The 22,665-nt window shown below is 43.3% G+C and overlaps 1 protein-coding gene across 2 annotated transcripts; it reads left to right on the plus strand.

Annotated features, from left to right (window-relative positions):
• Nucleotides 1-6,356: 6,356 nt before the first annotated feature.
• On the plus strand, nucleotides 6,357-15,865 carry LOC103648368 (G-type lectin S-receptor-like serine/threonine-protein kinase B120). Of its 2 annotated transcripts, XM_020548101.3 has the most exons (7): nucleotides 6,357-7,967; nucleotides 14,043-14,141; nucleotides 14,235-14,416; nucleotides 14,497-14,707; nucleotides 14,807-15,044; nucleotides 15,143-15,293; nucleotides 15,379-15,865. In XM_020548101.3, exons 1-7 carry the CDS (start codon nucleotides 6,683-6,685, stop codon nucleotides 15,679-15,681), a joined length of 2,469 nt encoding a protein of 822 aa, XP_020403690.1. In that variant the 5' UTR covers nucleotides 6,357-6,682; the 3' UTR covers nucleotides 15,682-15,865. The 2 variants fall into 2 exon arrangements, with proteins under 2 accessions (XP_020403690.1, XP_020403691.1); XM_020548102.3 differs by lacking the exon at nucleotides 15,143-15,293.
• Nucleotides 15,866-22,665: the final 6,800 nt, after the last annotated feature.

Below are 22,665 nucleotides of genomic sequence, written 5' to 3' on the forward strand. Positions count from 1 at the left end.
CGGTCTACATTGAAACTCTATGATTTCATATGTATGTCATTTAGATTTCTGCACATAGTGTGTCACAAGTTTTTGAAATATTCTCAAAATTTTATCACAGCCTCTACATATGATATCATGACATGTGGACAAATTTCATTATTTTCTGACTTTGTTTATGTTTTATACAATTTTAAACAACTCGATGGCAAGTTCACGGTCGTGTTTAGTGAGCATGGTGCTCGAAGATTCTGATTTGCTCCTTTAATCGGCTGTAACTTGTATTAAATAACATGAATACCATTTTTACATTCACGGTTTTACATTTTTCGAGTGACTTGCAGTTCAAATCTGAATTATCCAAGAAAATACAATTAAACAAACAAAATCTAATAGTTGTAGGAAACACTTTTATAATTGTGCAAGAATGGAACATGTAAGTCTGATAGTGTAGGAACATATCACAAAAAGTTTGGGTGGGAAAAGAAAAAAATTAAAAATAAACTTTGCCAAGTGTCCACGGGTGGAACTCGGTAAAGCTCAATTTGCCGAGTGTTGGACGTAGAACACTCGGCAAAGAAGATGCTTTGCTGAGTGCTGACGTCCGGCACTCGGCAAAGATAACGGTCGTCAGGTGTAGACGGCTGCTGACGGCCTTTTGCCGAGAGTCGCTTTTCGACGAGTGGTTGGCACTCGGCAATCCCTGTACCGAGAGTCCAGCTCTCGGTAAACATGGTCGTTAAGAGCAGGACTTTGCCGAGGGCAATACTCGACCGAGTGCCCGATAAAAAACACTCGGCAAATCATGGAGCACTCGACAAAGAGCCTCTAATAGGGTTTAGGCCCGCTAATAGGCTAGATTGTACACTTGTACTAGGGTTTATGGGTAGATATTGATAAAGATGTTGTTTGGGTGGGTGAGAATGAGTTTTAGAGTTAAACGTGACGGGTTGGTGCAGGTTTGCTGAGAAGAGGGTTAGAATGGATTATGTGCTTGTGGTATAGAGGCCCATACCATAAGAACTATTTTATACCATAAACGGGGCGAGTTTGTTCGTTGCATGAAGAGCATCGATGGAGAATTATGTTATGTGCTTGTGGGGATGTTGTTACATGAACTTATCAATAGTTGCAGGAAGGAAAGAGGCTGCAGTGCCCCCAAGCGTGTTAAAGCTTTTGGATGATACATGAACATAGACCATTTTAATATTTTTTTTCAAAGCCTGATCATGGGATTGGGTTACAAAACGATCGACCAAGTATCGTAAAGTTCCGCTCGAGACTGTAGCTTAGAGCATCTCCAAAAGCCCTTCAGAAAACGACTTCTCAAAATCAGTTTTAAGGAACATCTGAATAACTAGTGGGGTAGATTTTAATCCTTTCTTCAACAGATCGCTTAAAGCGGCAGATTGTTTCTGGTGAGCCCAAAAACCCCCTCATTTGTAGCTAAAAATGAGGGAGTTTTAAGGGCTATGAAAAAATTGGGAGCGCTTTAGGGGAACTGTTGGAGACATGTTTTTGTGTTTTTCCTAAAAAACTGGATTTATGGAAGACTTCTAGGGATCTTGGAGATGCTCACTTCCTCCTCCGGTCTATCTTGTAGGGGAATATATCTGGTGCAAACCAACTCCTCCGTGTAACTGTGCAAACTTTTAATTTGAACCACATGATGTTGATTCAAGGAGACGTGTAGGAGAAAGAGGGGATTTGAAAAAGTGTGATTAGCAGCAGGCGGAAAGATGTAAAACTATCCATGCCGCTGTGTCCATTGGATCGACATCATGTGGTTCAGATTAGAAGTTTGTACAGTTTCACGAATGAATTGATTTATACTAGATATGTTCGCATCTTGTAGCCCACTGGTGAATAAGTTTGGAAAAACATAAAATCACGGGAACCTATCTGGTGCTCAAAGGGGTACGGTGATCACATACACATTTTAAATCTGGAACATCCATCCAACATCTAACAGAAGCACCAATTTTACAAAAAACCTCTTTCACCTTCCTCCCTTGGTGGGAGGGGTTCTTAATCAAATTAACTACAGCCGCTGGATGTGAGATGAATGTCTCAAATTTAAAATGTGCACTTGAACATTGTACCCCTTTGAGCATAAGATATCTATACTATACTTAAAGCACCAGTTTCAACGGTCGTCCCGCGTCATCTTTTTACAAATAACTCCTCATAGCTATTTCAATTATTCCGTTGGCTCAGGCACGTCATGCCAGCCTGTTGACTGTGCCGGGCCAGCTCGTTAGCCCGTCGACCCATTTGATTAAATCAACGTAAAATGTTAAAAAACGGTGCAGGAGGTGGGTTCGAACCCATGCCTTGATAAAAAGAAGTGCAGTTGACCCTGGGTGAAGTTGTCTAACCAGTAAAACATCATGCTCAGATGTTTTTAATATTGAATATAAATTGTATATATATATATATATATATATATATATGTTTTTTATAAAATAAAAAATATAGTCGTGTCGGGCCGGACCAGCACTATGGGCCCAGGCTACAACCCAAGCACGACACGACATTCTTGGCTCTTGCAAGCATTAGGTCGTTTCTGAGACCACATTGGCGCAATGGACTCCGTGGTGTTTAAGGTTCATGAATTGGATGGAGCAACAATGATTTGTCACACTAACAGTAAAATGAAAGATTATTTGTTGGTTTTAAATGTTAGTAATTGTTACGAAGTAGCATAATTTATATGGAGCACATCCAGTTTTTATTAATGCCTGACTTTAGCAATCACTCCATATTTTTTTATAAGTTTGAGTTTATGTGACTTATTTTAGAAACTTGAGCTCACAAATTTTCTCTTATTTGGTCTCTGTATGGTGAAATTATATCATTTTATAATATATGTTTATTTAATCAGTCGTTGTGAACTCTCTTCTAATCGCTCACTTCATTGACCGTGTTGTACCAAGATATATTGCATGCAGTAAATAATAACATCAGTTAGCCAATTCAAAAAATATTATAAGGAGACTGGAGACAATCAATAGAAAATCTTGAATTTTTTTGGTAAATAGTTCACGTGGGTATTGTTATAAGCCGTCGCGACGCACAGGCAATCCAACAGTGTTCCCTAAAATCACACCTTTCTCGACTGCCCCCCTTCTCTAACCTCTGGTGCGGCGGTGCCCCGGAACCCCCCATCAGAAAAAGGAGCTTTCTTCTTAGACTGAGTCCAACAAAGGACCTAAAACCTGACTTAAACTCAAAATAGGTTGTAAATAGACACTGTTTGCAATATGTGTCCTCTCCAACAGGTCACCTAAAGTCGGAACCTATTCTAGGCTTCCACCCGTGTGTGACCCAGATATAAGGACCTTGCGAGGATAAATGGGTCATGCCAAACGAACGGCGATACTCAGAACAAACGGAAAGAGAGAGAGCAAAGGAAAGAAAAAAAGAAATAGCGACGGTGGCGGCACCTGATGGAAAGAAAAGCAGACGGCGCTGTTGGACTGAAACCCATTTCAGGTCACCTGTTGTAGATTCAGTTTTTTTGCTTATCCACTTTAACAGACTGGGGTACTTATAGAACGTTTTGGGTCTCAATATTTTAGGTCCATTGTTGCACTCAGTCTTAGCCAACCGTGCCTTCTCTATCTCACCACGCATTCTCCCTGGTCGGTGCACTCCTCCCTCGACCCCTTTTTCCCATCCAAGTCTTTCTGCAGATTTCCCTTCTGATTAAGACTGAGATTGCCATGTAGTATCCACATCCTGCACCGGAGAAATCTTGCCGTCCGGCTTCATATGCATCCATTCCCCATGAAAACCATCTGAAAGCATGGCCAGATGAAACCTTGGGCATCCGAAACACTAGCTATGAGCAAACTGGAGCAGAAAAATCACCAGTGGCGAACACAAAACCTAACTGAAGTCAGCCACCAACACTCAACAAGCCTCCCCAATCCCCCTCCACCAAAGAGCAGTACCAAACTGCTGGGAGCCAAGTCTGAGTCAGGCTCAGGCCCCTGTCGAAACGCCGGGGAAAAAAAAACAGCAGACCGCCTCACCGAGACCACTCCACTCCGCCGAGGACGGTCAAAATGTTGCGAAATGTATCTGGATCGGTGGATCCGTCTCTCCTGGTTTTCTGGAACTCTCCCCACCGATCCTCACCTAGTGCTGGGAATTGGGCCGGGCCAGCCCGACCCAAGCCAATCGTGCTTCGTGCCAAACGGGTTCAGGCCAGCAAAGCCCAAATAATTTTTAGGCCGTGCCGTGCCAGCCCGAAGTATAAAAACAGTGGTCCAGCCCGGCCCTAAACGACGTCGTGCCTTCTTTGGGTCGTGCCGGCCTAAGCCCGGCCCATGTATTTGACCACATAAAATCAAAATATTACAACCATATAAAATTCATAACTTACTAAATTAAAGATATTAAACAATTCTAGCATTATTTGACCACATAAACTCTAAATATAACAACAATATAAAGTCGATATCTTACTAAATTAAAGAAATTAAATAGATTGGGCTTAATTGGGCCGTGCCGGCCCAAGCCCGGCCTATCTATACGGGTCGTGCTGGGGCCCGACGGGCCGAAAATTAAGGCCCGGCCCAAGCCCGCCTTCGGGCCGTGCTAGCCCGGCCCAAATTATTTCATGCTGGGCTATGCTTTGGGTTCCTATTTTCGGGTCGTGCTCGTGCTGCCCCGAAAAGCCCGGCCCATATTCCCAGCACTATCCTCACCCCGCGGCCGCCGTTCCGCAAGCGCCGTATCGCCTCTCCTCTCTCTCAGCTCTAGAGATGACAATGGGTACCCGAAACCCGAAACCCGGTGGGTTTTTACCCCATTAGGGTACGGGTTTGGGTCAATTTTCATACCCATGGTTTGTTAATGGGTATAAATCTATACCCAACGGGTTTATGGGTACGGGTTTGTTCCTATAGTACCCAAACCCGTGAACCCATGAGTTTTTTAAACCCGACCAAACCTAATGCATATTGTCATTTTATTTTACAAACGAACAACAAACTTGTTATTCCTTATTTACTTCATAATTTTTATCAATTGATGAATGTATCAGTAGTCGGTGAGAGTGTTGCTTGCTTGCTATTATAGTTTTTACTAGCGTTATATATGTGGTGGAACGATAACTTAGTGCAAGGTCACTTAATTATACAACTTATTATTTGTATTTCATTCTCTCTACTAATAATTTTTATACCAAATCATGAATTCGTTTTTCATTACATAGATTTTGGATCATAATATCATTAATTATTACGGTACTTATTGATTATAAGAAGAACAAGTATATTGGAGATGAAACCTGTGGGTAACCCATGGGTACCCGCTAACCCAATGGGTACGGGTTTGGGCAAAATCTCAAACCCGTCATGGGTACGAGTTTTTTAATGGGCATAGATATTTTTCACAGGTACGAGTTTGGGACGGTAAAACCCAGCGGGTTTGTACCCGTTGCCATCTCTACTCAGCTCCCTGTTCTTTCGGAAGGTTCTTGAAAGATCCTTTAATTCTCGAGCTTGTTTATCCGGGAACAGAACTACTTATTACTACATGACACATCCAAAGCTTCTGCTCTCTCTGTAGGGTATGCAGACAAACTCCTCTTCAATAATTCCTTCGATCTCTATGAAATTTCTGTATGATTCATGTGAAATTTGTGCGTTCCAAACAGGGAACGAAGAATGTTAAAACCAAATGCTTGGTGTTTCCGGAGGTTCGGTGTAACCTCGCAGATGGGAAAGTACGTTGGGTTCATCGGCGAAAATCTCTCTCTCCCTCCGTCTTCAGTCAACCAGGTACACGCACCATCCCTTGCCTAGCTTCGCATCCTTCCTTCCACAACCTGCTACTGGCTGTGCTGTTTACTTTGTTTACTGCGACCGCAACATGATGTGAATCATGATCGTCGGGAGTGGCTTGAGCGACGGGCCGCCCGGCTCGCTGCAGACTGCAGCCAGCTCCTCCCGCGCTGCATCACTGGACAGGCGAACCTCCAAGAAAAGAAGCCACCGTTTCTGACCGTCGAAGTAGTCTGACGCCCTGTTTGGATCATTGGAATTGAATTCCATTCTAATAATAATAATTTAGACATATATCAATTAAGCAAATTCAGTTTTATGCAAAATATATTTGTATACTATTATTAGCAAGATGTCGGAGATATTTATGTGCTACATTTTTACTATAGGGGAGTGAGACGAAGAATGTCATGTAAGTTATAGATTAGAAACCAATTCTAGTAATGCATAAAATCATTTCCCACCCTCCACCCCATGAATTTGAGACAGGCTTATATCTGAACTTTAGAAAGTGGTGGAATGCCAAATTCCAAACTAAATAAGTTACTTTATTGAGTGAATTCCAATTCCTCTAAAATGAAGGGATCCAAACGGCCCGTGAGATCATTTCACTGTTGCTTGGATGTGCTGTCCCCGTCGGCGCTTTGTTATTAGTTGTCTGTGAGTTATTACAGACTTTGGTATCATCCTGCTACTGTAGCCCCGTTCCATCCACCCATCAAAGTGATGAAAGCTAAATTTCGATTTGATGGGTTGGAAAACAGGCCCAGTCATTACTACGAAGTTTCCGTTTTGAAAAAGAAGTAATCTAAATTCCATACGTCCAGTCCAAGTGTTCAGTGTTCTTCATCGTCATCTACACACACGGTATTTCCTTCACATTGTGCTTCCATTCCAAGCAGCCTCGAATGGCAACCAGCAAGAAAGGCCTGATGGCTATGGTGTATATTCGTTCTGCCTTCATCCTCATATTCTTGAGTTCACCCTGTCAATCCAACGACCAGCTGACTCAAACAAAGCCACTCTTGCTCGAAGACACGCTCATCTCGGAGGGCGGGGACTTTGCTCTTGGCTTCTTTTCCCCTACCAATTCCAGCAAGAAGCTATACATAGGAATTTGGTACCACCGCGTCACAGAACGCACAGTGGTATGGGTCGCCAACCGTGACAATCCAATCACCACACCTTCAGCCATGCTCGCCATCACCGACAATTTAGAGCTAGTGTTATCAGACTCCCAAGGACACACTCTTTGGATGGCAACAGGAAACACAAGTGGAGATGCTGGAGGAGCTGCTTCTGCGGTGCTACTCAACTCTGGGAACTTTGTCCTTCGGTTGCCGAACGGCACGGAGGTATGGCATAGCTTCGATCACCCGACCGATACAATTCTTCCAACCATGAGGATCCTCCTAAGCTTCAAGACACAACCGGCAACACGTTTGATTGCTTGGAAGGGCCCTGACAATCCGTCAACTGGGGATATTTCTTCTGGCATGGATTCAACGAACCTTCAGATGTTCATTTGGAAAGGGGCACTGCCATACTACCGTTTCCCTGTTGTTAATGATATGGCAGTCGCCGGTGCTATGTACCAGCAGAGCAATGGAAACGCCGCCATCATGTATGAAACGAGGGTGAACGCAGGGGATGCGTTGTATTATACGTACACAGTCTCGTCCGGTTCACCCTACACACGCTTTTCACTTGACTACACAGGCAAAGGGAGATTACTGAGCTGGAACAGCACCACATCGTCATGGACAGTCATTATCGAGCATCCTCATAGCTGTGATCTCTATGCTTCTTGTGGTCCATTCAGCTACTGTGACCAAATGGGGCCACTACCGACGACATGCCAGTGCCCTGATGGGTTTGAGCTCCTCAACAGTCTAAATTTCTCTAGAGGATGCCGGAGAAAGGAAGAGCTGAAATGCGGAGTGGGGAACTATTTCATGGCCATGTCTAGTATGAAGCTTCCTGACAAGTTCTTGCACATTAAGAATAGAACCTTTGACCAGTGTGCTGACGAGTGCACTAGAAACTGCTCCTGTATGGCATACGCCTATGCCAACCTAAGCAGCATTGGTGCTGTGGGTGACACATCAAGGTGTTTGGTTTGGAGCGGGGATCTCATCGACATGGAGAAGAACAGCTTTTCAGAGGTCTTGTACATCCGGCTTGGTGGATCTGGTACGTGCATTCCGAACACCTCATCCTTCTTTCGTCAAAGGTGACAGTGTGACACTAGTGCTCAACATGATAAGGTGTCATGCCATCACCACCATAAGGCCTATTTTTAAGATTGCCATCACCATCATAAAGCCTATTTTTAAGATAGATCGACTAATCACATGAGGATTGCTCCAAAACAGTTTAGGACTGCTTGGTTCATATTTGTGCAAGCCCACATGGAATTTAATACTTCAATTAGTTTTGGCATCAAATAAACCATCACAACCTATCATACTTCTTCCTTTGTTGGTTTAACATATATATAGCCTGCCTTAGACCTTAATGTCATGATACCAAATGCCCAGTTAGGTACATCCGCGAGGAAACTGTTTAAGTGCTAATCGGGTTATTATAAACACTACTAACATGCCCATCTTTTACTTTGGAGCACACACACTTTATATATGCACTTTGCACAAAGGACCCTTACAAATGTTCTAATTTCAACAACACTCCCCCTCAATATGGGCAAAAGATATCAACCATGCCCATCTTGTTACATATTGACTCGTTCTCACTTGGGCCTAAACCTTTCGTGAGGCAATCAGCTAATTGATTACAAGAATTGATGTGCTCTAATCTTAAAACCCCACTATCTATCTTCTCCTTGATAAAGAACTTGTCAATCTCCACATGCTTAGTGCGCTCAAACTGAACTCGATTGTTTGCAATATTTATTGCAGCAACATTATCACAGTGGAGTCTCATAGTTCTATTCCTCAACACTTTCAACTCCCCTAATAGACGCTTCAGCCACATCATCTCACATATGCTTAATGCCATTGCCCTATATTCAGCTTCTGCAGTTGACCTAGCCACCACTGCTTGCTTCTTGCTTCGCCATGAGACAAGATTACCTCCAACAAACACACAATATCCAGATGTAGATCTTCGATCATCTCTACTACTTGCCCAATCGGCATCACAATACCATTTCAAGTTCATGTGCTTGTTCCTTTTAAACCACAATCCTCTCCCAGGAGTTCCCTTCAAGTATCTCAAGATGCGATAAACAACATCCATATGTCTTGTCCTAGGATCATGCATATACCTGCTCACCACACTTACTACATAGCATATATCAGGTCTTGTGTGGCACAAGTAGATCAACCGCCCAACCAATCTTTGATATGCCTCTCTGTTGACAGGATCTCCTAACTCATCATGGATCTGGTGATTTTTATCAATAGGAGAGCAACATGGACGACACCCCAACATTTCAGTTTCTGTTAACAAGTCGAGGACATACTTTCGTTGGGAAAGAACAATTCCCTTCGATGATCGAGCAATTTCAGTTCCAAGGAAATACCAAAGTTGTCCCAGATCTTTTATCTCAAAAGCTTTCCCTAGCTTCTCCTTCAACCGCTTGATCTCTTCCACATCATCTCCAGTGATCACGATATCATCAACATAAACAACCAATATAGTGATAGATGAACCCTTGTGCTTGAAGAAGACTGTATGGTCAGCATTACATTGAGAATATCCCATACCACAAACAACACGTCTAAATATGTCGAACCATGCACGTGGTGACTGCTTCAAGCCATAGAGCGACTTCCTAAGTTTGCACACTTTCTCAACAGTCTGATCATTCTCAAACCTAGGTGGAATTTCCATATAGACCTCTTTCTGTAAATCACCATGAAGAAATGCATTTTTCATATCTAGTTGGTGAAGGGGCCATCCAAAATTAGTGCACATGAGATCAAAGTTCTAATAGTGCCCATCTTTGCCACGGTGCAAAGGTCTCATCATAGTCAATCCCATATATTTGACTGTATCCTTTTGCAACCAGTCTTGCTTTGTACCTGTCTATCTTTCCTTCAGGGGTCTGTTTTACAGTGAAGATCCACTTACAGCCCACATACTTCTTCCCTTCTGGGAGCAGAGCAAGTTCCCATGTTTTGTTCCTCATGAGAGCATGTAATTCTTCTTCCATAGCCTCCTTCCATCTTGGATTCTGTTTTGCACATCTCCAGTCTTTCGGAATGGACACAGTCTGCAGGGATGCAATGAAGGTTCTATATGCAGGCGACACACGACAGTATGACATGTAGTTAGCTATATCATACTCAAAGCCAAAGTGAGATGGAGGTTTGCCAGCATTGATTCTATGATCCCTATGTTGTGCAAGGGGTAAATCAACACGTTCAAGAGAAGGAGCAGTATTACCCATTTTAGGTAGAGGCGAGGAGCTTGGTGGAGAGAGACCTGAGGAGAGATCTAGGACTGGAGATGCAGGTGATTGAGGCTCTGGCTGCATGAATTGCTCCCCCTGATTTTTATACCGCCTTCTTTGATACACTATTACTTGTTTCTCATTAGTCTTCATATCATCTATTCTCACTTCTTTATCTTGATTCCCTCCTATGTAGTCTCTTGGACAAGGAATTGTCCCGACGACTACCACCTCATTGTCATCATGAACATCATTCCTTTCCTCGAAACCATTAGTCTTTGAAATAGTCTCATCCACAAGAGGTACTAGTGTTGTTGGAATTCTTCCAACAACTGTCTTTTCTTGTGTACTATTCTCTCCTTTAGAGTCACTTCCACCCTCTCTACAATCACTTTCATTGACTGAAGAGAACTCATCAAGGAAGTGATCAAGATCACACTTGTTTGAATAGTATGGTTCAAACTCACGAAAAGTCACATCTATGCTTACAAATAATCTTCTTCTAATAGGGTCCCAACACTTGTATCCCTTTTGTGTAGATGCATAACCAACAAATACACACTTAACAACTTGAGGATCCAATTTACCCACTGAAGGTCGATGGTCGTGCACAAAGCAAACACAACCAAAAACTCTAGGTGGGACTTTAAACTCTTGTTGTTTCAATAGGAGTTCAGCAAGTGATCTCATACCCAAAACCCTAGATGGCATGTGATTGATCAGATATGTAGCTTTCATCACTGCCTCACTCCAGAGATACTTAGGCACATTCATTTGAAACATCAGGGACCTTGCCACTTCTAACAGGTGTCGATTCTTCCTCTCGGCCACACCATTCTAAGAAGGTGTACCAGGACATGTGGTTTGATGAGTAATGCCTTGATCTGAAATGAATGAGATAAACTCATTGTTCACATACTCAGTTCCATTATCAGTGCGAAGGATTTGAATCTTGACATTAAATTGATTAGTGACCAGTTTGTAAAAATCCTTGAAACATCGAAGAACCTCATTCTTGTGCTTCAGCATATATATCCATGTCATGCGAGAATAGCAATCAATAAATGCGACAAACCATTTAAAACCACTTAGATGTAATCGAGCAAGAACCCCAAACATCAGAATGTATTAACATAAATGAATCACTGCTACGAAGTCCAACACTAGGGTAAGTAGATCTGGTATGCTTGGCAAGCTCACATGCATCACACACAAGAGTTCCTTTCTCCATTCCCTTAAAGGAATCAGGGTACAATTTACTCAAGCTCTCAAAAGATACATGTCCTAATCGATGATGTAGCAGCATGATTTCCCTTTTATTTCCTTCTGTTGTTGCTGACAAAGCTTGCTCCTCTTGATTGATGAACCATAGCCCATTACGCTTGACTTCAGTCCCAATCCTCTTCCCAGTTCTCTTCTCCTGAAAAACACATGATTGTTCATCAAATATAGCTAGACACTTAAACTGATCAATGATTGAGCTGACAGAAAGGAGATTGACGGGGAATGATGGGACATGCAAAACTAATGATAGACTAATGGATGGTGTAGACTCTATAGACCCTACACCAGAATGAGTTGGGAGGTACCATCAGCAATTTGGACAGTTTCAGGATGAATAGAATGAGAGTATGTTTTAAAAGAATCAATTAGTCCTGTGACATGTCTAGATGCTCCTGAATCTATTATCCAATCTCTATGACTTCTACATGAAGATGCAAGGGCTTGTGCTTGAGTACCTACGCCCGAATGGGCGTAGTTGGCAAAGTTACCGAAGTGCTGGGTGGATGTAGTTGCCACAGAACCAAGAGGAGTGCTGGTTGGACACTCGGATTCTTTGCCCTTATGCCATTCTTCCCACCGTTTAGCTTGTTCCCTAGTCAGGGTGATTGAGGGGGTGTCTTCAGTAACCGCTACATTGACATGAGGGCCACCACGACCTCTGCCCCTGGCACGGCCACCACGCCCCCTTCCATAACCTCCACGACCTCTTCCATAGGTACTACAAGTGGCTCCACGAGTTCCACCACCTCGTTCACCACTGCCACGAGGATGAGGACAATTGTAGCTCAAGTGTCCCTTCTCACCACAATTATAGCAGTCTCTATCATCATTTGCGGTGTAGGCTGATTTCGCAGGATCATTAGATGTCATTACCCGGAGCCTGCTTTCCTCATTAATCATTGCTGACACAGCTTCATCCATGGTAGGAAGACTTTCTTGGTGACAAAAGGCATCTCTCCTGCTCTCAAACTCCGGGTCCAAATTCTTTAGAAAGTGAGTTACTCTCCTGTCCTCTACCCACTTGTGGACAACCTGTGCATCCTGAGGGCAAACCATTTGCAGAGGAGCGTAGTGATCTAGTTCTCTCCACAAGTACTGAATTTCACTAGCATATTGTTCCACTGGTCTCCCTGTATGTTTCACTGCATCTGCCTTACTTCGGATCTCCATCATCATCATCACATTCTCCTTTCTCGAATACATATTGTTCAAGGTCTTCCAAATTTGTGCAACAGCACGCATGGCTTCGACCATCTTACTTACAGACGAAGACATGGATGCTAACAACCACGTCACAATAACTGAGTTGGTGGTATACCAAACCCTCTATTCAGGGCTGAGCCTATCAACAGGTTCAACACAGCCCTCTTCTAAATAGTGCTCCACTCATTTACCTTCTAAGAGCACTCGCACTCTCCTAGACCAACTCAAATAATTCTTGCTTCCTTCTAGCTTCACATCATTTGGAACGAGTTCTAATTTTAATTCAGATGAGATAGGCAAAGCCTTGGGGCCAATCATACCTAGTCCCATGAGTTCCTGAACCATACTCCTCATCTCATTTCTCATCTCACTTTTTGTGATTAGTGGATCCTCTTCTTTCTTGTCACCATGAATCATTGTCCTTTTTTCAGCCTCTTCCTCTAACCTTTTTGCTTCAGTCTCCTCTGAACTCATCATCATCACTGCCTGCAAACACTAAGACGAACCAGGCTTCCTTCCCCTCTCTCAATTAATCTGCAGTACCTCCAACCTCACTAGTCGTAGCAACAGCCCGCTCTCTTTGTAATCACCGCCCCCAGACCCATCTGCTGGACTGCCGCTCGGTGGGGCAACACATCTTGGACGGCGGATCTCAAGAGGGCAAGGGAGCAAGCCTTCCTGTGAGACGTCGACCTGCTGCTGTCCCTCTTCTCCCGCGCCGCACAAGACTGGTGGCAGCAGCACGCGCCACGATCCTCCTCGACCCTCCGGCCTCTCCCCTCCCTGCACCTGCAGAGAGCGCCGCAAGCTAGCTGCAGAGGAGCAAAACAGCAGGAGGAGGACGAAAGGAAGAAGAGAAGGCGAGCGGCTGAATCCTCCCTCGATCACCACACGCGCTCTGCCCTTCCCCGCCACCGATCTGCCACCTCCGAGCTTGTCCGCCAACGCCGGATCTGCCGGCCACGTGATGCGGCTCAGGCGACGGACAGAGCCTACGGGCAGCGGCGGCGCCAAAACCTAGCTCTGGATACCATGTCGTTTTCTGGGTAATTCTCGTGTGTTGCTCTCCAGCACACACACACTTTATGTCTTTATATATACACTTTGCACAAAGGACCCTTACAAATGTTCTAATTTCAACAACACGGAATAGTTTTTCTTTTATGTTTTTCTCTTTTCTTTTCATGCTTTGTATATCTATACTCTTACTTCCTTTAATAATGCAATTTCAGTAGGGGCGCTTCCCCTCCTGGTGCATGTATAAAAAAGGTATCCATAGGTCATGGAAACCCTTATAAAGTAAGCTCACATTGCAACCAACGCTTGTTGCAGTATATTCTGACAGGATACATTTCTGTGTATAGTTCGAAGGAAGAGCAGTTTGCTGAAAATTTTACTCCCAATTATACTGTGTGTGCTGCTACTCATGCTTGGAGCCCTTGTCTGGACATGTAAAAGCAGAGGTACAAAAGAAAAAGAACCATCATTTAAAAAAAAGCAGTGTTATTATGCCAATGTTGAAGGGGAAAAGGGTTCGTTGATGTTTTCACTTGCAGGCAAACGGCAAAAGAAGAGAGTTCAAAAGAGAAGGATGCTAGAATACTTGAGTTCTACTGATGACGCTGGGGACAAGAACATAAACTTCCCATTTATTAGCTTTGAAAACATTGTCACAGCAACAGATAATTTCTCTGAATCTAATTTGCTTGGGAAAGGAGGTTTTGGCAAAGTGTACAAGGTACTTGTAAAAAAGTTTGGGATTACCTTGGAACTTACATTGCTGCAAAAAATATGAATATGGATTATGGAATCATGTAGGGAATGTTGGAAGGCACAAAGGAAGTAGCTGTCAAGAGACTTAGCACGGGTTCCGGCCAAGGCAAGGAGGAGTTCAAAAATGAAGTAGTCCTAATTGCAAAGTTGCAGCACAAGAACCTAGTTAAGCTTCTCGGTTGTTGTATTCATGAAGATGAGAAGCTGTTAGTTTATGAGTACTTACCCAACAAAAGCTTGGATTACTTCCTCTTTGGTATTTTGAAATTCCAGTTTTTGATACTGTTAATGATGTCCAACAAATAAATGTCCTGTGTGCCTGCTGATATGCCCTGTTTTATATTATTCTTATTAGCTTCTGCAAGAAAATCAATGCTTCAGTGGCCAACAAGGTTCAAGATAATCCAGGGGGTTGCTAGAGGAATTATGTATCTCCATCATGACTCAAGATTAACTGTAATTCATCGAGATCTAAAAGCAAGCAACATCTTGCTAGATAAGGAGATGAACCCAAAGATATCAGATTTCGGCATGGCTAGGATATTCTCTGGTGATCAGCTCCAAGCAAATACTAACCGAGTTGTAGGGACATAGTAAGTAACTATTGCAGTGCCAACTCTACAGATAGAATTGATTTGTTTTATAGTTTTAAAAAAATATGCAATCCTTTTTGGTCAAATGTTTTGCACAGTGGCTACATGTCTCCTGAATATGCAATGAAAGGTGCATTTTCAGTTAAGTCTGACACCTACAGCTTTGGTGTTCTTATATTGGAGATTGTAAGTGGATTAAAGATAAGCTCACCATATCTTATCATGGATTTTTCTAACCTTATAACATTTGTAAGTATTGGGAGACGCTCAGAATTTAGAAATATCCACAGGAAAACAGCATGCAAGCTTAATGTGCGATTGTGTCATGTTGCAGGCATGGAACATGTGGAAAGATGGGAAACCAGAAGATTTTCTTGACTCATCTGTAACGGAGAGTTGCTCCCTCGATGAAGTTTCACGATGCATCCATATAGGACTCCTGTGCGCTCAAGACAATCCGAGTTGCAGGCCACTCATGTCAACAGTTGTGTCCATGCTGGAGAACAAAGCAACACCACTGCCAACACCGAAGCAACCTAAAGATTTTGCACTTCGGGACTACAATCCTGGAAACGAAGGTGTCCACAGGGAATTGTCCGTAAATGATACAAGTCTCACTATGGTGGAGGGCCGTTAGATTATTGTTTTTGATACTACGATGGGGGAGCACATAGCCCACCAGAAATATTCATTGAAGACAGACGTTTAGTCCCTATTTTGTTTATGGGTATTTCTGTTTAGACAAATTTAGTATCAATTTAATCTATAAAATTTATTATGCAAGAACAATCTATTGGAAAGGTAAAGTTTATTATGCAATTTATCAATTTAGGTTTAGATTCAGTATCAATTTAGTATCAATTGGAAAGGTAAAGTTTATTATGCAATGTATAACAGAGTATTTATATTTTCATTTATATGCATTTATAGTATAGTTTTTGGCATGGTTCTTAAAATGGTATGACAGCTTGAATTAAAACTTGTCATGGTTAAACTTTCTTATTACTTTCATTTTGGATAAAAGATGCTAACCATGAATCATCAAAGTTATATGTTATTGAAGAAAAAAACATGTGCATGATCAAGAAAATACACATTTTTTTGAAGGATCAGGAGGGGGGAACCCCTACTGCACATTTTATTAGAAAGCGAAAAGTTAAGGTTAGAACCTGGTACTTTTACAATCAATAAAAGGAAGAGAAAGGGAACAAGAAAGAACTATTCCTATGTTTGCCACAAACTTAGCCAATTCGGAATTGAGATGTCAAATTCCCCCCGCGCTCTGTGAATGATCAGTCGCAATTCTCTACTAAATTCCTGAGTACAGCGGAGCACCGAGGGATCTTTGTTGGAAAACAGCCACTCGTTTCGGCTTTTCCAGATGCTCCAAGTCATAAGAATAATGATCTCCATAGAGAAGGGAACGTTGAGCTGGTGCTTGAGGTTCACTGATGCCTCTTTAGGATTAGGAATTCTGGGTGGGGTAATGCCAATTGAGTTCCAGCAGGCTTTCGCGAAGTTGCATCTGAGGAAAAGATGGTAAAGGGTCTCCTCTCTTTGCCAAAGGCAGTTTTCGCAAGAATAGGAATCTAGCTCCATGTTTCTCCTTCTCAACATATTTCTGGTGTTTAGCCTGTTTTTGAGCCACAGCCAGTAGAAGACTCTATGCTTAGGCTGACATTTACTTTTCCAAACTAGTCTGTAGATAGGGTGAGTCTGCATCTGGCCCATGGAAGATCTGTAAGCTTTTTGGGACGAGAATTTGTCCGACCCCCAAATGTACTTCCATCGGTCGTGAGCATCATTAAGAACGATTTGCTCCCAGGACCCCTTGAGCACCAGAAATTGATCAAACGCTTGATCAGAGACAGGTAAATGAAAAAGACCATGAAACTGCTCTTGATCCTTGGCCTCTTTGATAGTCATTTTTGAGTTTTTGGCAAAGGAAAAAAGCTCTGGGAAAATATGCCTCGGGATGCCCTGACTCCACTGATCATCCCAGAACGAAATTGATCTGCCATTGCCAATAACGGGGATAGCCAGTCCTTTGAAGTTTGGCAGAAGCTTTACAATGCTCTTCCACCAGAAAGATCCAACGCTTCTATTGCCAGGGAGACCTCGAGTAAGATAGTAATTGTTCCAGATCAGATGCACCCAAGGTAAGTGATAGTCGCCTAGAGGGGGGGTGAATAGGGCGAAACTGAAATTTACAAATATAAACACAACTACAAGCCGGGTTAACGTTAGAAATATAAACGAGTCCGCGAGAGAGGGCGCAAAACAAATCACGAGCAAATAATGAAGTGTGACACACGGATTTGTTTTACCGAGGTTCGGTTCTCTCAAACCTACTCCCCGTTGAGGAGGCCACAAAGGCCGGGTCTCTTTCAACCCTTCCCTCTCTCAAACGGTCCCTCGGACCGAGTGAGCTTCTCTTCTCAAATCAAAGCCGGGAACAAAACTTCCCCGCAAGGGCCACCACACAATTGGTGCCTCTTGCCTTGATTACAATGGAGTTTTGATCACAAGAACAAGTGAGAAAGAAAAGAAGCAATCCAAGCTCAAGAGCTCAAATGAACACGGCAAATCACTCTCACTAGTCACTAGGGTTTTGTGTGGAATTGGAGAGGATTTGATCTCTTTGAATGTGTCTAGAATTGAATGCTAGAGCTCTTGTAGTAGTTGAGAAGTGGAAAACTTGGATACAATGAATGGTGGGGTGGTTGGGGTATTTATAGCCCCAACCACCAAATGTGGCCATTGGGAACCTGTCTGTTCGATGGCGCACCGGACAGTCCGGTGCACACCGGACAGTCCGGTGCCCCCTGCCACGTCATCACTGCCGTTGGATTCTGACCGTTGGAGCTTCTGACTTGTGGGCCCGCCTGGGTGTCCGGTGCACACCGGACAGGTACTGTTTGATGTCCGGTGCACCGGTATGGGCGTGCCTGACGTCTGCGCGCGCTGCGCGCGCATTAAATGCACGCAGGGAGCCGTTGGCGCCGCAGGGAGTCGTTGCTCCGCTGGCACACCGGACAGTCCGGTGCACACCGGACAGTCCGGTGAATTTTAGCGGAGCGGCTGCCGCGCGAACCCGAGGCTGGCGAGTTCCGGAGACCGCGCTTCCTTGGAGCACCGGACATGTCCGGTGCACACCGGACAGTCCGGTGAATTATAGCGCGCCGGCTTCCGAGAATTCCCGAGGGCGAAGAGTTTGAGTTGGTGTCCTCTGGGCGCACCGGACACTGTCCGGTGCACACCGGACAGTCCGGTGCCTCCAGCCAGAGGTGCCCTCGGTTGCCTCATTGCTCCTTTGTTGAATCCAACACTTGGTCTTTTTATTGACTGAATGTGAACCTTTAACACCTGTATAATCTATACACTTGGGCAAACTAGTTAGTCCAAAGATTTGCGTTGGGCAATTCAACCACCAAAATTATTTGGGAACTAGGTGAAAACCTAATTCCCTTTCAATCTCCCCCTTTTTGGTGATTGATGCCAACACAAACCAAAGCAAATATAGAAGTGCATAATTGAACTAGTTTGCATAATGTAAGTGTAAAGGTTGCTTGGAATTGAGCCAATAAAACTACTTACAAGATATGCATGGAATGTTTCTTTCTTATTTAGCATTTTGGACCACGTTTGCACCACATGTTTTGTTTTTGCAAATCCTTTTGTAAATCCATTTCAAAGATCTTTTGCAAATAGTCAAAGGTAAATGAATAAGAGTTTGCAAAAGCATTTTCAAGATTTGAAATTTTCTCCCCCTTGTTTTAAATGCTTTTCCTTTGACTTAACAAAACTCCCCCTAAATGAGATACTCCTCTTAGCGTTCAAGAGGGTTTTGATATACCATTTTGAAATACTACTTGCTCCCCCTTTTGAACACAATAGGATACCAATTGATAAATACTTCTTTGAAAACACTAAGTTTTCTGAAATTGGTGGTGGTGCGGTCCTTTTGCTTTGGGCTCATTTCTCCCCCTTTTTGGCATGAATCGCCAAAAATGGAATCATTAGAGCCTTCGAAGTAATTTCTTCCCCTTTGGTCATAAGTAAATGAGTTGAGATTATACCAAAGACGAAGTCCTTTTCTTTGATGCTCATTTCTCCCCCAAAGAATAGAGAGATGGTTGGAGTGATAGCGAAGGATGAGTTACGGAGTGGAAGCCTTTGTCTTCGCCGAAGACTCCAATTCCCTTTCAATATACCTATGACTTGGTTTGAAATAGACTTGAAAACACATTAGTCATAGCATATAAAAGAGATATGATCAAAGGTATTCAAATGAGCTATGTGTGCAAGCTAGCAAAAGAAATTTCTAGAATCAAGAATATTGAGCTCATGCCTAAGTCTGGTAAAAGATTGTTCATCAAGTGGCTTGGTAAAGATATCGGCTAATTGATCTTTAGTATTAATGTAAGAAATCTCGATATCCCCCTTTTGTTGGTGATCCCTAAGAAAATGATACCGAATGGCTATGTGCTTAGTGCGGCTATGCTCGACGGGATTGTCGGCCATTTTGATTGCACTCTCATTATCACATAGCAAAGGGACTTTGGTTAATTTGTAACCATAGTCCCGCAGGGTTTGCCTCATCCAAAGCAATTGCGCGCAACAATGACCTGCGGCAATGTACTCGGCTTCGGCGGTGGAAAGAGCGACCGAATTTTGCTTCTTTGAAGCCCAAGATACCAAGGATCTTCCCAAGAACTGACAAGTCCCCGATGTGCTCTTCCTATTAATTTTGCACCCCGCCCAATCGGCATCCGAATAACCAATCAAATCAAAAGTGGATCCCCGAGGGTACCAAAGCCCAAACTTAGGTGTATAAGCCAAATATCTCAAGATTCGTTTTACGGCCGTAAGGTGGGATTCCTTAGGGTCGGATTGAAATCTTGCACACATGCAAACGGAAAGCATAATGTCCGGTCGAGATGCACATAAATAGAGTAATGATCCTATCATCGACCGGTATACCTTTTGATCCACGGACTTACCTCCCGTGTCGAGGTCGAGATGCCCATTTGTTCCCATGGGTGTTTTGATGGGCTTGGCATCCTTCATTCCAAACTTGCTTAGGATGTCTTGAGTGTACTTCGTTTGGCTGATGAAGGTGCCCTCTTGGAGTTGCTTCACTTGAAATCCTAGAAAATACTTCAACTCCCCCATCATAGACATCTCGAATTTCTTTGTCATGATCCTACTAAATTCTTCACATGTAGATTCGTTAGTAGACCCAAATATAATATCATCAACATAAATTTGGCATACAAACAAATCATTGTCAAGAGTTTTAGTGAATAAAGTAGGATCGGCCTTGCCGACTTTGAAGCCATTAGTAATAAGGAAATCTCTTAGGCATTCATACCATGCTCTTGGGGCTTGCTTGAGCCCATAAAGCGCCTTAGAGAGCCTATAGACATGGTTAGGGTACTCACTGTCTTCAAAGCCGGGAGGTTGCTCAACATAGACTTCTTCCTTGATTGGTCCGTTGAGGAAGGCACTTTTCACGTCCATTTGATAAAGCTTAAAGCCATGGTAAGTAGCATAGGCCAATAATATGCGAATTGACTCAAGCCTAGCTACGGGTGCATAGGTTTCACCGAAATCCAAACCTTCGACTTGTGAATACCCTTTGGCTACAAGTCATGCTTTGTTCCTTGTCACCACACCATGCTCATCTTGCTTGTTGCGGAAGACCCATTTGGTTCCTACAACATTTTGGTTAGGACGTGGAACTAAATGCCATACCTCGTTCCTCGTGAAATTGTTGAGCTCCTCTTGCATCGCCACCACCCAATCTGAATCTTGGAGAGCTTCCTCTACCCTGTGTGGCTCAATAGAGGAAACAAAAGAGTAATGTTCACAAAAATGAGCAACCCGAGATCGAGTAGTTACCCCCTTATGAATGTCGCCGAGGATGGTGTCGACGGGGTGATCTCTTTGTATTGCATGGTGGACTCTTGGGTGTGGCGGCCTTTGCTCTTCATTCTCCTTGTCTTGATCAATTGCATCTCCCCCTTGATCATTGCCGTCATCTTGAGGTGGCTCATTTGCTTGATCTTCTACTTCATCAACTTGAGCTTCATCCTCATTTTGAGTCGGTGGAGATGCTAGCGTGGAGGAGGATGGTTGATCTTGTGCATGTGGAGGCTCTTCGGATTCTTTCGGACATACATCCCCAATGGACATGTTCCTTAGCGTTATGCATGGAGCCTGTTCTTCACCTATCTCATTAAGATCAACTTGCTCTACTTGAGAGCCGTTAGTTTCATCAAACACAACGTCACATGAGACTTCAACTAGTCCAGTGGACTTGTTAAAGACCCTATATGCCCTTGTGTTTGAGTCATAACCAAGTAAAAAGCCTTCTACAGTTTTAGGAGCAAATTTGGATTTTCTACCTCTTTTAACAAGAATGAAGCATTTGCTACCAAAAACTCTAAAGTATGAAATGTTGGGCTTTTTACCGGTTAGGAGTTCATATGATGTCTTCTTGAGGATTCGGTGAAGATATAACCGGTTGATGGCGTAGCAGGCGGTGTTGACCGCTTCGGCCCAAAACCGGTCTGGTGTCTTGTACTCATCAAGCATGGTTCTTGCCATGTCCAATAGAGTTCGATTCTTCCTCTCCACTACACCATTTTGTTGAGGTGTGTAGGGTGAAGAGAACTCATGCTTGATGCCCTCCTCCTCAAGGAAGCCTTCAATCTTAGAGTTCTTGAACTCCGTCCCGTTGTCGCTTCTTATTTTCTTGATCCTCAAGCCGAACTCATTTTGAGCCCGTCTCAAGAATCCCTTTAAAGTCTCTTGGGTTTGAGATTTTTCCTGTAAAAAGAATACCCAAGTGAAGCGAGAATAATCATCCACTATTACAAGACAATACTTACTCCCGCCGATGCTTATGTGAGCAATCGGGCCGAATAGATCCATGTGGAGCAGCTCAAGCGGCCTGTCGGTCGTCATGATGTTCTTGTGTGGATGCTGGACTCCAACTTGCTTCCCTGCCTGGCATGCGCTACAAATCCTGTCTTTCTCAAAATGAACATTTGTTAATCCTAAAATGTGCTCTCCCTTTAGAAGCTTGTGAAGATTCTTCATCCCAACATGGGCTAGTCGGCGGTGCCAGAGCCAACCCATGTTAGTCTTAGCAATTAAGCAAGTGTCAAGTTCAGCTCTATCAAAATCTACCAGGTATAGCTGACCCTCTAACACTCCCTTAAATGCTATTGAATCATCACTTCTTCTAAAGACAGTGACACCTACATCAGTAAAAAGACAGTTGTAGCCCATTTGACATAATTGAGAAACAGAAAGCAAGTTGTAATCTAAAGAATCTACAAGAAAAACATTGGAAATAGAATGGTCAGGAGATATAGCAATTTTACCCAATCCTTTGACCAAACCTTGATTTCCATCCCCGAATGTGATAGCTCGTTGGGGATCTTGGTTTTTCTCATATGAGGAGAACATTCTTTTCTCCCCTGTCATGTGGTTTGTGCACCCGCTGTCGAGTATCCAACTTGAGCCCCCGGATGCATAAACCTACAAAACAATTTTAGTTCTTGACTTTAGGTACCCAAACTGTTTTGGGTCCTTTGGCATTAGAAACAAG

Source organism: Zea mays, chromosome 2 (genome assembly GCF_902167145.1).
Source record: "Zea mays cultivar B73 chromosome 2, Zm-B73-REFERENCE-NAM-5.0, whole genome shotgun sequence".
Classification (NCBI taxonomy): domain Eukaryota; kingdom Viridiplantae; phylum Streptophyta; class Magnoliopsida; order Poales; family Poaceae; genus Zea; species Zea mays.

Coding starts and splice junctions, on each gene's coding strand:
- LOC103648368 (XM_020548101.3), top strand. CDS start 6,683: ATGGCAACCAGCAAGAAAGGCCTGATGGCTATGGTGTATATTCGTTCT. Junction 14,708..14,806: donor CTTGGATTACTTCCTCTTTG/GTATTTTGAAAT, acceptor TATTCTTATTAG/CTTCTGCAAGAAAATCAATG. Junction 15,045..15,142: donor AACCGAGTTGTAGGGACATA/GTAAGTAACTAT, acceptor TGTTTTGCACAG/TGGCTACATGTCTCCTGAAT.